Source organism: Salvelinus namaycush, chromosome 30 (assembly GCF_016432855.1).
Source record: "Salvelinus namaycush isolate Seneca chromosome 30, SaNama_1.0, whole genome shotgun sequence".
Lineage (NCBI taxonomy): Eukaryota > Metazoa > Chordata > Actinopteri > Salmoniformes > Salmonidae > Salvelinus > Salvelinus namaycush.
Genome location: NC_052336.1, coordinates 29,963,757 through 29,979,226, shown reverse-complemented (window position 1 = coordinate 29,979,226; position 15,470 = coordinate 29,963,757). Strand labels below are relative to the sequence as shown.

At 45.8% G+C, this 15,470-nt stretch overlaps 1 protein-coding gene across 1 annotated transcript in view; it reads right to left on the bottom strand.

Annotated features, from left to right (window-relative positions):
* LOC120025092 (SH3 and multiple ankyrin repeat domains protein 2-like) overlaps positions 1 to 15,470 on the bottom strand; it is a 167,776-nt gene that overhangs the window by 116,457 nt on the left and 35,849 nt on the right. Inside the window, exons 7-9 of the mRNA XM_038969526.1 lie at positions 14,865 to 14,981; positions 12,737 to 12,814; positions 8,557 to 8,623 (exon numbers count right to left, since the gene is read on the bottom strand). Of these exons, the coding sequence (XP_038825454.1) occupies positions 8,557 to 8,623; positions 12,737 to 12,814; positions 14,865 to 14,981 (262 nt within the window). The remainder of the gene's footprint in view (positions 1 to 8,556; positions 8,624 to 12,736; positions 12,815 to 14,864; positions 14,982 to 15,470) is intronic.

The window sequence follows — 15,470 nt, the reverse complement described above, 5'->3', positions numbered from 1 at the left end:
AAATAAAGTGGTGATCCGAACTGACCTAAGACTGGGAATTGTTACTAGGATTAAATGTCAGGATTTCTGAAAAACTGACTTTAAATGTATTTGGCTAAGGTGTATGTAAAAGTTTAACATTTTTAATAGATTGACCAATGAAGAGAACAGGTCCCAAAATCGACCCTTGTGGTACACCTTTCTACACTTTCTACATGTCACAATCACTGACATGATGTCAGCTGGTCCTTTTGTGGCAGGGCTGAAATGCAGTGGAAATGTTTTTGGGGGATTCAGTTCATTTGCATGGCAAAGAGGGACTTTGCAATTAATTGTAGTTCATCTGATCACTCTTCATAACATTCTGGAGTATATGCAAATTGCCATCATACAAACTGAGGTAGCAGACTTTGTGAAAATGTATATTTGTGTAATTCTCAAAACTTTTGGACACGACTGTACAGAAGCGAGGCTATAAAAGTAGCGAGGCTACATACAGACACCGGTTAGTCATGCTGATTGAGGTAGTATGTACATGTAGATATGGTTAAAGTGACAATGCATATATGATAAACAGAGAGTGTTAGTAGCGTAAAAGAGGGGTTGGCGGGTGGTGGGTGGGACACAATGCAGATAGCCCGGTTAGCCAATGTGCGGGAGCACTGGTTGGTCGGCCCAATTGAGGTAGTATGTACATGAATGTATAGTTAAAGTGACTATGCATATATGATAAACAAAGAGTAGCAGCAGTGTAAAATGAGGGGTTGGGGGGGCACACAATGCAAATAGTCTGGGTAGCCATTTGATTACCTGTTCAGAAGTCTTATGGCTTGGGGTAAAAACTGTTGAGAAGCCTTTTTGTCCTAGACTTGGCACTCCGGTACCGCTTGCCATGCGGTAGTAGAGAGAACAGTCTATGACAAGGGTGGCGTGCTCGGTCCTCTTTTTCCTGTAGTCCACAATCATCTCCTTAGTCGTGGTTACGTTGAGGGATAGGTTGTTATTCTGGCACCACACGGCCAGATCTCTGACCTCCTCCCTATGGGCTGTCTCGTCGTTGTCATGATCAGGCCTACCATTGTTGTGTCGTCTGCAAACTTAATGATGGTGTTGGAGTCGTGCCTGGCTATGCAGTCGTGGGTGAACAGGGAATACAGGAGGGGACTGAGCACGCACCCCTGGGGAGCTCCAGTGTTGAGGATCAGCGTGGCAGATGTGTTGCTACCTACCCTCACCACCTGGGGGTGGCCCGTCAAGAAGTCCAGGATCCAGTTGCAGAGGGAGGTGTTTAGTCCCAGGATCCTTAGCTTAGTGATGAGCTTTGAGGGTACTATGGTGTTGAACGCTGAGCTGTAGTCAATGAATAGCATTCTCACATAAGTGTTCCTTTTGTCCAGGTGGGAAAGGGCAGTGTGGAGTGCAATAGAGATTGCATCATTTTTGGATCTGTTAGTGCGGTATGCAAATTGGAGTGGGTCTGGGGTTTCTGGAATAATGGTGTTGATGTGAGTCATTACCAACCTTTCAAAGCACTTCATGGCTACAGACGTGAGTGCTACGGGTCTGTAGTCATTTAGGCAGATTACCTTTGTGTTCTTGGGCACAGGGACTATGGTGGTCTGCTTGAAACATGTTGGCATTACAGACTCAATCAGGGACATGTTGAAAATGTCAGTGAAGACACCTGCCAGTTGGTCAGCACATGCCCGGAGCACACGCCCTGGAAATCCGTCTGGCCCCGCAGCCTTGTGTATGTTGACCTGTTTAAAGGTCTTACACACGTCGGCTACGGAGAGCGTGATCACACAGTCATCCGGAACAGCTTTGCTCTCATGCATGCCTCAGTGTTGCTTGCCTCGAAGCGAGCATAGAAGTGATTTAGCTCGTCTGGTAGGCTCTTGTCACTGGGCAGCTCGCGGCTGTGCCTCCCTTTGTAGTCTGTAATAGTTCTGCAAGCCCTGCCACATAAGTCGAGTGTCGGAGCCGGTGTAGTATGATTCAATCTTAGCCCTGTATTGACGCTTTGCCTGTTTGATGGTTCGTCGCAGGGCATAACAGGATTTCTTGTAAGCTTCCGGGTTAGTCCTGAAAGCGGCAGCTCTACCCTTTAGCTCAGTGCGAATGTTGCCTGTATTCCATGGCTTCTGGTTGGGGAATGTACGTACAGTCGCTGTGGGGATGACGTCCTCGATGCACTTATTGATAAAGCCAGTGACTGATGTGGTGTACTCCTCAATGCCATTGGAAAAATCCCGGAACATGTTCCAGTCTGTGATAGCAAAACAGTCCTGTAGTTTAGCATCTGCTTCATCTGACCACTTTTTTATAGACCGAGTCACTGGTGCTTCCTGCTCTAATTTTTGCTTGTAAGCAGGAATCAGGAGGATAGAGTTGTGGTCGGATTTACCAAATGGAGGGCGAGCTTTGCATGTGTCTCTGTGTGTGGAGTACAGGTGAACTACAATTTTTTTCCCTCTGGTTGCACATTTAACATGTTGATGGAAATTTGGTAGAACTGATTTAAGTTTCCCTGCATTAAAGTCTCCGGCCACTAGGAGCGCCGCCTCTGGGTGAGTGGTCTCCTGTTTGCTTATTTCCTTATAAAACTGACTGAGTGCGGTCTTAGTGCCAGCATCTGTCTGCGGTGGTAAATAAACAGCCACAAAAAGTATAGCTGAAAACTCTCTAGGCAATTATTGTGGCCTGCAATTTATCACAATACACTCTACTTCAGGCGAGCAAAATCTAGAGACTTCCTTAGATTTCGTGCACCAGCTGTTGTTTACAAATATGCCGGCCCTGTGGGGTGTTTGGAGAATGTCTTGTGCGTCTTGCTTGTTGAAGAAAAATCTTTGTCTAATCCGAGGTGAGTGATCGCTGTCCTGATATCCAGAAGCTCTTTTTTGCCGTAAGATATGGTTGCAGAAACATTATGTACAAAATAAGTTACAAATAACACGAAAAACCCACATAGTAGCACAATTGGTTGGGCGCCCGTAAAACTGCTGCCATTTCTTCCGGCACCATTTACTTCAGTCCAGAGCAGAGAAGGCCGTATTAAGACAGATTTAGACATTGCAAATAATTTAACAGTTCCAATTTATGTTACGCTGACCATATAAATTATTTATTATAATTTGCAAACATTTATCAACGGAAAAGTGAATGGGTTTGGGCGGGAAAACCGGGTTACAGAGATTTACCGGGTTTTCCCGCCAAAACCCACTCCCTTTTCCTGCTCGCCATTAAACCCTAATCCACACCCACCACAACACACGTGTTTCACTGCAGCAAATTAGGACACACAATACTCTTCTCAACCTTCCGCTCAACAGCAGGAAGTTAGCTCCCCACTTCCTATCATCTTCCTGCGGCTGCCTGTTTTTAGTCTCCTCTAAATCCCATTACTATAGGGCGCTCTCTGGCTGTCTCATCTAAATCCCATTACTATAGGGCGCTCTCTGGCTGTCTCATCTAAATCCCATTACTATAGGGCGCTCTCTGGCTGTCTCATCTAAATCCCATTACTATAGGGCGCTCTCTGGCTGTCTCATCTAAATCCCATTACTATAGGGCGCTCTCTGGCTGTCTCATCTAAATCCCATTACTATAGGGCGCTCTCTGGCTGTCTCATCTAAATCCCATTACTATAGGGCGCTCTCTGGCTGTCTCATCTAAATCCCATTACTATAGGGCGCTCTCTGGCTGTCTCCTCTAAATCCCATTACTATAGGGCGCTCTCTGGCTGTCTCCTCTAAATCCCATTACTATAGGGCGCTCTCTGGCTGTCTCATCTAAATCCCATTACTATAGGGCGCTCTCTGGCTGTCTCATCTAAATCCCATTACTATAGGGCGCTCTCTGGCTGTCTCATCTAAATCCCATTACTATAGGGCGCTCTCTGGCTGTCTCATCTAAATCCCATTACTATAGGGCGCTCTCTGGCTGTCTCATCTAAATCCCATTACTATAGGGCGCTCTCTGGCTGTCTCATCTAAATCCCATTACTATAGGGCGCTCTCTGGCTGTCTCATCTAAATCCCATTACTATAGGGCGCTCTCTGGCTGTCTCCTCTAAATCCCATTACTATAGGGCGCTCTCTGGCTGTCTCATCTAAATCCCATTACTATAGGGCGCTCTCTGGCTGTCTCCTCTAAATCCCATTACTATAGGGCGCTCTCTGGCTGTCTCATCTAAATCCCATTACTATAGGGCGCTCTCTGGCTGTCTCATCAAAAGCTGTGTAGAACAGGCTGCAATGAACCATGTCACCACCATGTCACCAGCTACTCAGAGCCACGCAAGCTGTGTTTGTTCTTTAATTAGGGAAACTGGATTAGCTAGTCAGTGACATTAAGACAAGAATGTATTACCATAATACACTAAGGAGGAGACATAAGACGCCTTTGAACTGCTATAAAGTGCATTATTAAATTACGTCATGGACCTGCATGAGTATGCCATGTGGTCGCTGAGCATTGGATGAGTGGGTGTTTGGTTGTCTGTGTGTTTAGTTGAGTGTTTGTTGGGATGGCCATTTGTGTGCTAAGGAGTGTGTTGAGTGTGTGCGTGCACGTGTCTCTGTGTGCACGTGTGTGTATGACGCACACATTGTGTATCTGTGTGTTTGATTTGTTCACCATGGCGGATTATCACACTCTTGCAGCGTGAGGTCTAATACACACATCTGCCAATCATTCTTAGAGAGGCTTACCGGCAGAATGGGGAAAAAACTGACTGGATTTAAGAAACAGATTTACTGGCCTATCTACCAAAGCAGTGTCTGGACACATTCACTCGCGCCTAGTTACTATAGCACTGATCGATTGGACACATTGCACACTAACTCCTATCTCAATTTAACCCTCTTCCTAGCTCTACTTACTACCCCCTCTATCTACGTATACCCCTCACCATCTTTATTTGCCACCCCTCTCTGCTAAACTTCTCCTGGGGTGCTGCTCTGTGGCTGACCATGTTGCTGTGTCAGATTGATATGAGGATATGAATGGGTGCTTAACTTTGTCCTAAATGTGTTTTTGGCATATCCCAACTCTCCCTGAGAAACCCTCGGAGAGTGGGGTAACATCCAGGGTACTCATTATCCAGCGACCCTGGAGCCTTGCTCAAGGGCACATTGGCAGATGTTTCACCTTTTTCACACCCTGATCTGTTTCACCTGTCTTTGTGATTGTCTCCAACCCCTCCAGGTGTCGCCCATCTTCCCCATTATCCCCTGTGTATTTATACTTGTGTTCTCTGTTTGTCTGTTGCCAGTTTGTCTTGTTTGTCAAGCCTACCAGAGTTTGTCCTGTCAGCTCCTTTTTCCCCCCAGCCTTTCTTTTTCTCGCCCTCCTGGTTTTTGACCCTGGCCTGTCCCGTCTCTGTACCCGCCTGCCTGATCACTCTGCCTGCCGCTGACCCTGAGCCTGCCTGCTGACCTGTACACTTGCCACATCTCTGGATTATTGACCCCTGCCTGCCTTGACCTGTCTCTCGCCTGCCCCTTGGACTATTAAACCATTGTTTATTCAACGTGTCTGCACCTGGGTCTCCTTGATTCCTGATAGTATTACCCCTTTCCAACTATACTTATTTTTCTACAACATCTCTCCACCACCCCTTTCTCCTTTATCTCCAATTATCCGCTCTGTATAACTTTCCTTAAAACTGGGAATTGTACCTTTGCCCAAATTTCTCTTACCATTTGGAGCATCAGCCAGATGCCTTAGTCTTTTAATGATTAGCACACAAGCCCTGATGCCATGGTAACCTTGTTGCTGGTTCGGAGTGTGTTGCTTTCACGAGGAGCAAGAGTCAGCTGACTCAAAGAGATGAACACTGCGAGACTCACATGCACACGTGCAAATGAACACACAATCACACGCATGACACACACATTTATGGTTATTGACGCTTCACTCAGATTTAGGTTCTGTGAGTTTATGTCTTGTACAGAACATGTGGATATTCCTAAGCCTCTCTGACTACATTACACACATCCCAATGCTATTCTCATTACTCCCGACATTATCTGTGTCATTACTATGGATGTAGGTCACACACACACATACACACACACACACACTCACAGACACACACACTTGGGAATTCTCACTATAGGCTGAGCTAAAGAATGACGCCTCGTCCTTCGAGGAGCATCATTTCTGCTCTATCCATCTATAATTCATCCACTTTCTTATTCACATTGTAGCGGTTTCAGGGGTTGTGTGGTGGATGGACAGTATGTGCCTGCGAGTTTCCTTTGTTTTCTGGCTGCCAGGACCACGGACAGCAATGTGAAGTATTCCCCAGAGGCAGGACCATGGACAGCTCAGGGGAAAACTTCTAGACTGCAGCAGAACAGCCACACCTGTCTCCAGTTGTAATCAGAGCCAAACTGCAGACGGGTGAAACCAATCAAGGCCTCTACTTAACGACGCCCTGGTAATTTTTTTAATTTGTATTTTCTTTGACCCCAGGAGGTGAAGGAGTAGGAGGTTATTGGGGAGACAGAACGTACGGTGGAGAAGGAGGTTTTACGGAAGAAAGGAACTTATGATTTCAACAAGGATTGAACCCCCACATCGACCAAGATTGGAGGACCTGCCACTGGTGACAAAGTGTTTTCTCTGTTTGCTTTGTATATCAGGAACACTGCCGAAACCTGATAGTAATAAACCGGTTTAACCCTTCACTTGGACTGGTGGTGTGTGTTTGTATGTGTAAACCCTGCCTTACAAAGATCTTTGCGCCGAATCCGCTACAATATCCTGTCACTATATTATTCACTTAGCCTTGTGTTCGCTAACCCAGTCCAAGAACCTAAACATACATTATATGGCAATATAACCCTTCCACCATAATCTATCCAACCCGTTTCTATTGCTTTGGTCTGACTCTCTGGTATTTCCTATGGGTCTAATACAGAGATTGAATAACAGACTAGTTAATTGAATGAGTGTTGGGGCATACCATGTTAGTAATTCAATAATACACTGATTCATGAGCACCTTGAGTTGGGTTACAAGACAGGCTAGGCAGTGTCAGAGTTAGCTGAACTGCTCTGTGCTCTCTCGTACAGGATTAAATGCATGCCTATCGTCTAATCCAACTCCAACACAAAGAGACAGACTATAAAGTCACCGACACGTCTGGGAACAAGGGAGCGAGAAGGATGTAGGGAGAGGGAGAGAAGGTGTGTGAGTCTTAACGACGCATAGCTCTACTCACTAATTACTCTTTCTGGGCTAATGCTCTTTAGTGCACCTTCTAAATACTCTTTAGGCACACACACACACACACAATCAATTCTGTACCCATGCCAGGGTAGTGCCTCAGCTCAGGCAGGATAGACAATTACCCACCATACCGCAGATACACAATTCTACCTGTATCCCAACATTGCAAGCTACCGCCCACCCGGAGCGGGTGAGAAGGGGACTAGAAATGGCAGGGAAGAGGGTAGAGGAGGTAGGAGAGTGGTGGTTGAGCTTCAGAGCACCCACCTTTCTCTGATTTGCAACATGCAGAACCCATGGCCGATAATCCAGCAAAGAAAATATCCCATTACAGACTCAGTGAGGCACGGCTGACAGTGAGCCGAGAGATAGAGACAGAAAGAGTTAAAGTGAAAGTAAAAGCGAGGACTGTAGTAGAGGACAGTTATCCGGGCCTTTTCATTCCACTAGAACGGCTAATGGTCAATGGCGGAGTTCGGGCTCTCATGGCCCCACCGGAGTCGAGGTGCGACGGCGTCCCGTTGTGAGAAGGTTCATGCTGAACGTGGGGAGCAGGATGGGTGGCCTGAGAAGGGGGAGAGGAGACGATGGCGGCAGATGTGAGAGACGCGGGGTAATCCTGCAGCGCTGCGTTTCATCTAGCCCTCGCTGCAGCTGTGAGGCCTGGGGAATCTTGCTCAGGGGGGGGGAAACAATTGTGGATTACATCTTTAGATTATTTTATTTATTTATCTATTCACTCTTTTTCTATTTATTTATTTCATTTTTTATTTAATTTGTCTGGGGATGGTAATCCCTCCCGCTTAACCTTTTTCCCTCCATGTGAAATAGTTTAATTAAGAAAGATGATGGCGTTGTAGGGCAGTGGGGGGTGTGGGGTGCACGGCAGATAAACCCACAGGGAAAAACGAGAAAGTAGAAATCTATTTTTAAATTCCTTTGGGAGAAGGAAACCATTTTTTGGGGGCGGGATTTAGTATAGTCATTCTATCCCTCCCTAACCCTGCTCTCATATGCCACCTGAGGGATCCTGGATTCCCCAGTGTGATAGGTTAGTCCCACGAAAGGGGGGGGGGGGGGGGGGTGGACCGAATGACAAATCCTTCTCTAGCACTCACACACAAACATGCACATGCACGCACAAACACACACTCACACATGCATGATGGAGAACATACTTGCAGAAGGGCAGACACACACACACACACACACATATATACAACAACAAAAGATCATACACAAGAAAAGATCAGCAACCTATTATCCAATAACATATCCATTTCAGACAGAGAAAAGTGGGAGGTGGAAAAGAGGAGGGTAACCATGGTTACTCACCTATATCTGTCTCTTTATGGTTCTTGACCAGTTCGGCCAGTTCAAAGTTCCCCGCGATGATGGCCACCTGCGAGAGGGAGAGAGAGGGGGGGGGGGGGGCACATTTCATGTCCGCAAAACAACCTTTACATTACTCTACAAATTCAAACAATTAATTGTGTGTGTGTGTGTGTGTGTGTGTGTGTGTGTGTGTGTGTGTGTGTGTGTGTGTGTGTGTGTGTGTGTGTGTGTGTGTGTGTGTGTGTGTGTGTGTGTGTGTGTGTGTGTGTGTGTGTGTGTGTGTGTGTGTGTGTGTGTGTGTGTGTGTGCGCGCGCGCGCGCGCGTGTGTCTGTGTAGCAATTCGGACTTGATTCTACTAAATTCCTATCTGGATGTAACCATCTGCAGCCTGTTACGAATCCTGACCTTTTAGCATGACACGCGCGCATACCAATGTGCGTACACACACGCCCACACTCACCTACACCCACCATCGGAAGAGTGAACGTTGGTGAGAGAGAGAGAGAGAGAGAGAGCAGTGGTGGAAGATAGCATGTGGGAGAAAGAAAGTGAGGAGAGGGAGCAAGAGAGGGATGAGAGAGAAAGCAAAGGGGTCGCTAGAGAGAGGGATATAGGGATATGTTGTGAGAAATGTGTGCTACCTACATATGAGAGAGAGAGAGAGAGAGAGAGACAGAGTGTGGTGGCTGGCGGGTCAGCTCTAGCATCTTGTTTTGCATGGCTCTAATGGAAGAAGGACCCTTTCACTAGCCCCGTGTGACGTGTTGGGTTCTGAAAATATGAAATGTACTTATTCATGTCACCGAGGGAGAGAGGGGAATGTGAACGTATACATTCTGTCAGGATATGTTATTGTTAGCCGTCGGGGATCCTATGGGAGGAGAAGAGACACAGTCTGGTACGAGTCAACAGGACAGCCGTGAGTTGGGGACGAGCGAGCAATTTGGGGCTGAAGTCAGGTCAGATGAAGCGAGGAAGATACAGATATCACTAAGGTTCTGTCTAGCAACAGAGACGCATTGGCTGTTCAAATGTGTGGGAGGAGACTCAGTATAGGAGAAAGGGTTAAATATCAGTGTTTGTGTGAATATGTCTTTTGTCTTATGCAGCTGTATGACCCAACGGGGGTATAAACTTTGTCTGAGCTTTATTAAGCGTCAGTGAGTTCTATTAGGTTCATTTAGAACCTAACACATGAAAGACTCATAAAACCCACATTCACCTTTCCCCTCTCTCATCTTTCTCGTTCTCTCCTTCTCTCTTCCCTTTCTCTTCATTTCCACTTCTCCATCAATGGACAAAAACACATGTAAATATAGCAGCAAACAGCCATGACAGTGTGTAAGCCTGATGGCATCACGGCGCCACCATCAGCCAGTCAACATGGCAGCGTGGGCAACTATGGGTTGATGACAAGTCACCCCCAGTCTTACCCACTGGACGAAAGGGAGCAATATCATAGTGTCCCCGGGGGGCAGTGGATGTACACGTGGTATACAGTGAGAGGAACAGAGCGTTGATTACATTACAGGAGAGATCATTCCTGGGAGAGGGAGTAGGGAGGAGGAGGGATTTGGAGGAGGGGGAGGGTGGGGTTTACTGCAATCTCTTTGGACAACACTTCATAACAAAATGACAAACCTTCTTCGCTTAAACATAACATGCCCTCATTGCTTATGAGCCGTTGTGATAGGTGTAACTCTGATTGCAGATCACTGGGTATCATAACTGAACACTGGTGAACTGAGAGTGAAAGCACTGTGAGGAGACGAAGGTATAGAATGAAGCCTACAGCTGAAGTGTACACTCTTAGAAAAAAATTGTTTTTCGGCTGTCTCCATAAGAGAACCCTTTGAAGAACCCCTTTTGGGTTCTACCTGGAACTTTTGGGTTCTACCTGGGTTCTACCTGGAACCCAAAAGTGGTCTCCTATGGGGACAACTGCAGAACCCTTTTTGAATCATTTTTTCTCAGAGTGTATAGCTGTAGTGTGATTTAAAGCCTAAAGACCACATCTAAACCACACGGCCGTAGTGTAGAGCACAGGCATGTATAGGGGAAAACACCCCACTGACGCCTTCATTGCCACCCCCTCCTTCACTCCCTCACTCCTTCATGTTCCCAACGCATAGGAATGCTGGGAATGACCCCTTGTTTCCATGAAGACACTGTTGTCTATGGTGGTGGATGAGAGGAGGAGGAGGAAGAGAAGGAGGTAGGGGAGGAGGAATGGGTGGAGAATTGTGCCTGAAACTACATCCAACAACTCAGGGAGGGAATTAATTCTGATTCAAGACCAGCGAGAATCCTTAAAGGGCCAGGCACATAGGAGAACGCGAGTAGGGAAGATGGAGAAGACAGGAGGAGATTGGAAAGGAGATGGGAAAGGAGGAATTGTTAGAGATACAGAGACAGACAGCAGAAATACTCTCTTTCCCTTCCCGTCGTTCTTGAATTTGCATGTTCTTGTTTCTCATCGTGAGTTCCTCAATACTGATAAACATCCTCCCATACCCTGGGCTAAAGGGCTAGACTTTCGCTGAGAGACAGATAGCGATTGGAGCTTCAGTATAAAGTTGAATACTTCTGCATGTTTCTCATTCCAGTTTATTATTTCACTTCCCGCTGGGCACAGACGGTTCAACGTCATTTACATGAAATGACACGGAAACAAAGTTGATTCCAACCCGTGTGTGTCCAGCGGGATTCCAGTCTCATCGGAATGCAACACAGCGGAAGAAACGGACACCACAGGTGACAGAATGAAAGAGGGAGAGAGAGAGAGAGAGAAAGGAAAGGAAAGGGAGAAATAAAATGGCAGAAAGGAAAGACAAGGAAGCAGAACATTTAGAGAGAGAGGAGAGAAAAGGAGAGAAATGTGAGAAATGAACAGAGACAGAAGGAAGGCGAGGGAGAGGAAAGAAGAAAGAAAAAGAAGAGAGGAGAAAGGGGACAGCGAAGAAATAATCAAATAAGAGACTGGAGAGGAGAGCGAGAGAAAAAGAAAATGTGAAAGGGATAAAGGAGGGGAACTATAAAGACACTGACACTGTCCATCACACATCTGGGAACAAGGGAGCAAGGGAGGGAACAGGGGGGGGCGTTAGAGAGTGAGGTTGAAACAGGCAAATGCTTTATAGAAGAATCTTGTGAAAACACCTACATCCAGAGTCTGGGCCAACAGAGGAGGGGGAGGGATTTTGAGCTACTCAGCAGAGCTCTAATTGATGATCTCATTGGGCTGCTGGGACTCTATTTTTAGCTACAGATACACAGGCAGAGCAGCGGAGACACACACTATCACATATTTTCACTCCCATTGAACTCCGCCCCAATAAGTGACATTACTTGATCAATTCATTGGCAACTTTGATAGAGACACCTATATTCCGTTTCAGGGGGCCCATACGGGAATTGTACCCACAACCATGGTATTGGGAGCACCATGTTCTAACCCTCTGCTTGTGTCTTCTCCTTGTCTCCTCTAGACATTTCAAGTGTAACAAAACCAGTGCAACTGGAAAAGAATAGGAGACAATTAAACAAGTTCAACTTTTGGGACCAACCCCACTGGCGAAAGCCAGAGAGATTAGGAGGGCCACTGAAGTGCCTGTGGAGGGCCATCGAGGATCCGAGGACTGCCATACATAAAAGCCTGCTTCAAAACGCTCCTTTGTGACTCAGACGTGACTCATGCAGGACTCTCATTGGAATCAATAGTGTCAGCTGCACTGCCTTCTGTGTATTCAAGCAATTATCTCGGCAAGACACACACAACACATCGAGCCAACCCGTGGACGTATGCAACTTTGTAAGATGTCTACAACTGCATCACACACACAACTGTGTGACCTAGTGACACTCGGCCCATTCCCTTCAGCACTTGCTTTTCAGATGCAGATAAAGGAGAGGAGTCAAGTAGAGGAGTTAGGTAGAGGAAGCCACTTCAGACTATTGAGATGCATCCTTGGTATTACTTGGGACTTGAAAGGTGTGTTTTTTCTCAATAGAGTCCCATTCACACTGACCCAGGTTTTACCCGCTGATAAGAAAACTTCTTCAGTATATATTCTGTATATTGGATAAACTATGTAGCCCATGAAGGAATTAAACCCGCAGCTCTGGTATGTCAGAACTACAGTAACGGTTTTGGATGAGAGGATGCATTACGGGTCTCACCTGGAAGGGACTCTGGCTGTTGTAGTTCTTCACCGCTTTGTCGGCTCCACGGACCAGCAGCACCCTGGCACAGTTATCCTGGGAAAGAACAGGGAAGAACAGGAATCTGAGGAGTGGCTCTGAATTTCTTGGGAATGATCAATCTCTATTACTCCCATGCTTCCCATACGACACAAAGACTAGACAGAACACTTGTACAGTAACCCCAACAGTCCAGAAGCCAGTTTTCGATTACTTGAATTAGCAGTGGAAAAAGGCAATAAGTCCTCCTTTGAATCCCCAACTTTTAAAAACAAGAGAGAGAGAGCGAGAGAGAGAGAGAAAGAGAAAGAGAAAGAGAAAGAGAAAGAGAGAGAGAGACAGAGAGACAGAGAGACAGAGAGACAGAGAGACAGAGAGACAGACAGAGAGAGAGAGAGAGAGAGAGACAGAGAGACAGAGAGACAGAGAGACAGAGAGACAGAGAGAGAGAGAGAGAGAGAGAGAAACAGTGCCTGCTACATGTATGAAGGGAGATTCTGTGTGAAGAAAATGAAAAAAAGCTGTTGAACAGAGAGTGTGAAAGAGAGAAAGGGTCTGAATGTGCTGCACAACTCGCCCACAGAGTGCTCAACCATGCATGAACAGTATTATATACAGAAACACACACATTAACACACACACACACACACACACACACACACACACACACACACACACACACACACACACACACACACACACACACACACACACACACACACACACACACACACACACACACACACACACACACACACACAATCAATTCTGTACTCATGCCAGTTTGCAAAGTAACTAACATGAAGGATGTAAATTCGGGCATTTGTAGAGTGTATAATATGTTCTCTATATTTTGACACGTTCAACAAACTAACAATCCCACATATTGTCATTTTATAACCTCCATTTGCATTGAAGCTCATTTTGAAATAGAAATGGATGACGTGTAAACCCCCCCCCCCCTCTCATTCTGCCTGTATTCTTTCGCTCTCACTGACTCTCTCACTCTGCCTCCCCCCTCCCCCCATCTCTAATTGTAGCCCTGACACAGGATAATACGACTTGAAGGTTTAAATACCAGGAGAACAGTGCATGTGTGTACAGACACTAAACTACAGAACATTAGGAGACATGGGGATTCCCGCCTCAACAGTTTGCAGAAAAATCCCCAAATGTGAAAGGGATAAAGAGAGAGAGAGGAAGAGGAGGCGAGATATAAGACATGATAGAAGGACATGTTCAAAACATGAATTTGTTCCTTGTGCTGTTAGACTACTAAATGCAAAATACATTTTATCGGTACAGTGCAGTTGGGACAGCGGTCGGATGTGAGTGAAGGTATTAAAGTCCTCTATGTTGTTAGTGTATGCAACATGATGGACTGACTGGTTTAAATGCGTATGATGTGAGAATGTATGTGTGTGTGATCCTTTTAATGGAAGGTGATGCCAAAAGAAAAATGTCCATCCTGGATGGACAATAAAGCTGTATTCTATTCTATTCTAGGCCATAGCGCTAATTGAGACAGATGATTCTGAATACGGACGTACTGGGAGAGTAGAAAAACAAGTGGGTTGAGATGTGAAAAGCTTTTCAAGCAAGAGAGGGGTCAGGACTCAAATGCATTTAAGAAATGCTATGATGTAAGATTTGATGTCAAATTGAATACATTTAGCTAATGAACATGTACAAATCTGGGGGTCTAATTGAGTCTAGAGTAGGAGGAGAGCTGTGTGGTGGGAATGAGAGACAGACTTATCCCCTTGTCACTCATTCTCCACCCTTACTCATGATCCTCTCCTCCAATTTCTCTTAATTGTGGAAAAGCACTTTGTTAACGCAAATAACTGCCATTTAATTGTGGATTTACTTACATCTCATACGAACGGAACGAGAAGCAGATGTGTGTGTGTATGTGTGTAAGGTCAGTAATGCGTGGTGGTGGGTTAAGTTAATTCACCCAGACACTTACAGACTCGAACACAAGTAGAACAGGTGAACAGAGAGACATCAGGGAGACCTCCAGGCCTACACAATCAAACCAGGTGGAAGAAGGACAGATACACTTGTATGAACAAACACACACGCGCACACACACACAGCTCACCTGATTGTAGAGAGCACAGATATGCAGCGCTGTGTTCCCTGAGGCGTTCTGTGCGCTCATGTCCGCCCCGTAGAACAGCAGATGCTCCAGGTGCTGGACAAAGCCATTCCGACAAGCCTGTACCCACGCACACAAACACACAGAAAACAATACATGTTGATTATAATTTATATATTTATTATACAGTGCCTAGTGAAAGTCTACACACCGCATTCACAGTTGTCACATTCTAAACCTAAAAAGGGATTACATTTTTTTTTTTTTATCTTACAGATCTACACAACCTGCTGCACTTTTTCAAAGGGAAAGAGACTGCGTATGTCTTCACACCCCAGAGTGAATACTTGGTGGAAGCACCTTTGTCAGCAATTACAACTGTAAATCATGTTTTGTATATACCTCTACCAGCTCTCTGCACAACTCTTAGGGCAACATATATCAATTGTTACTCGAGCTCATTCAATTTGGTTGGGAATCACGGATTGACAGCAATAGTCAAACCTTGTCTGACATTTTCAGGAAGATTGAAAGTCAGGACTGAGACTTGGACCCCTTGGGAACACTCCACACCTATTGGAAAGTTGATGTTGAGATGTGTTTGTTACT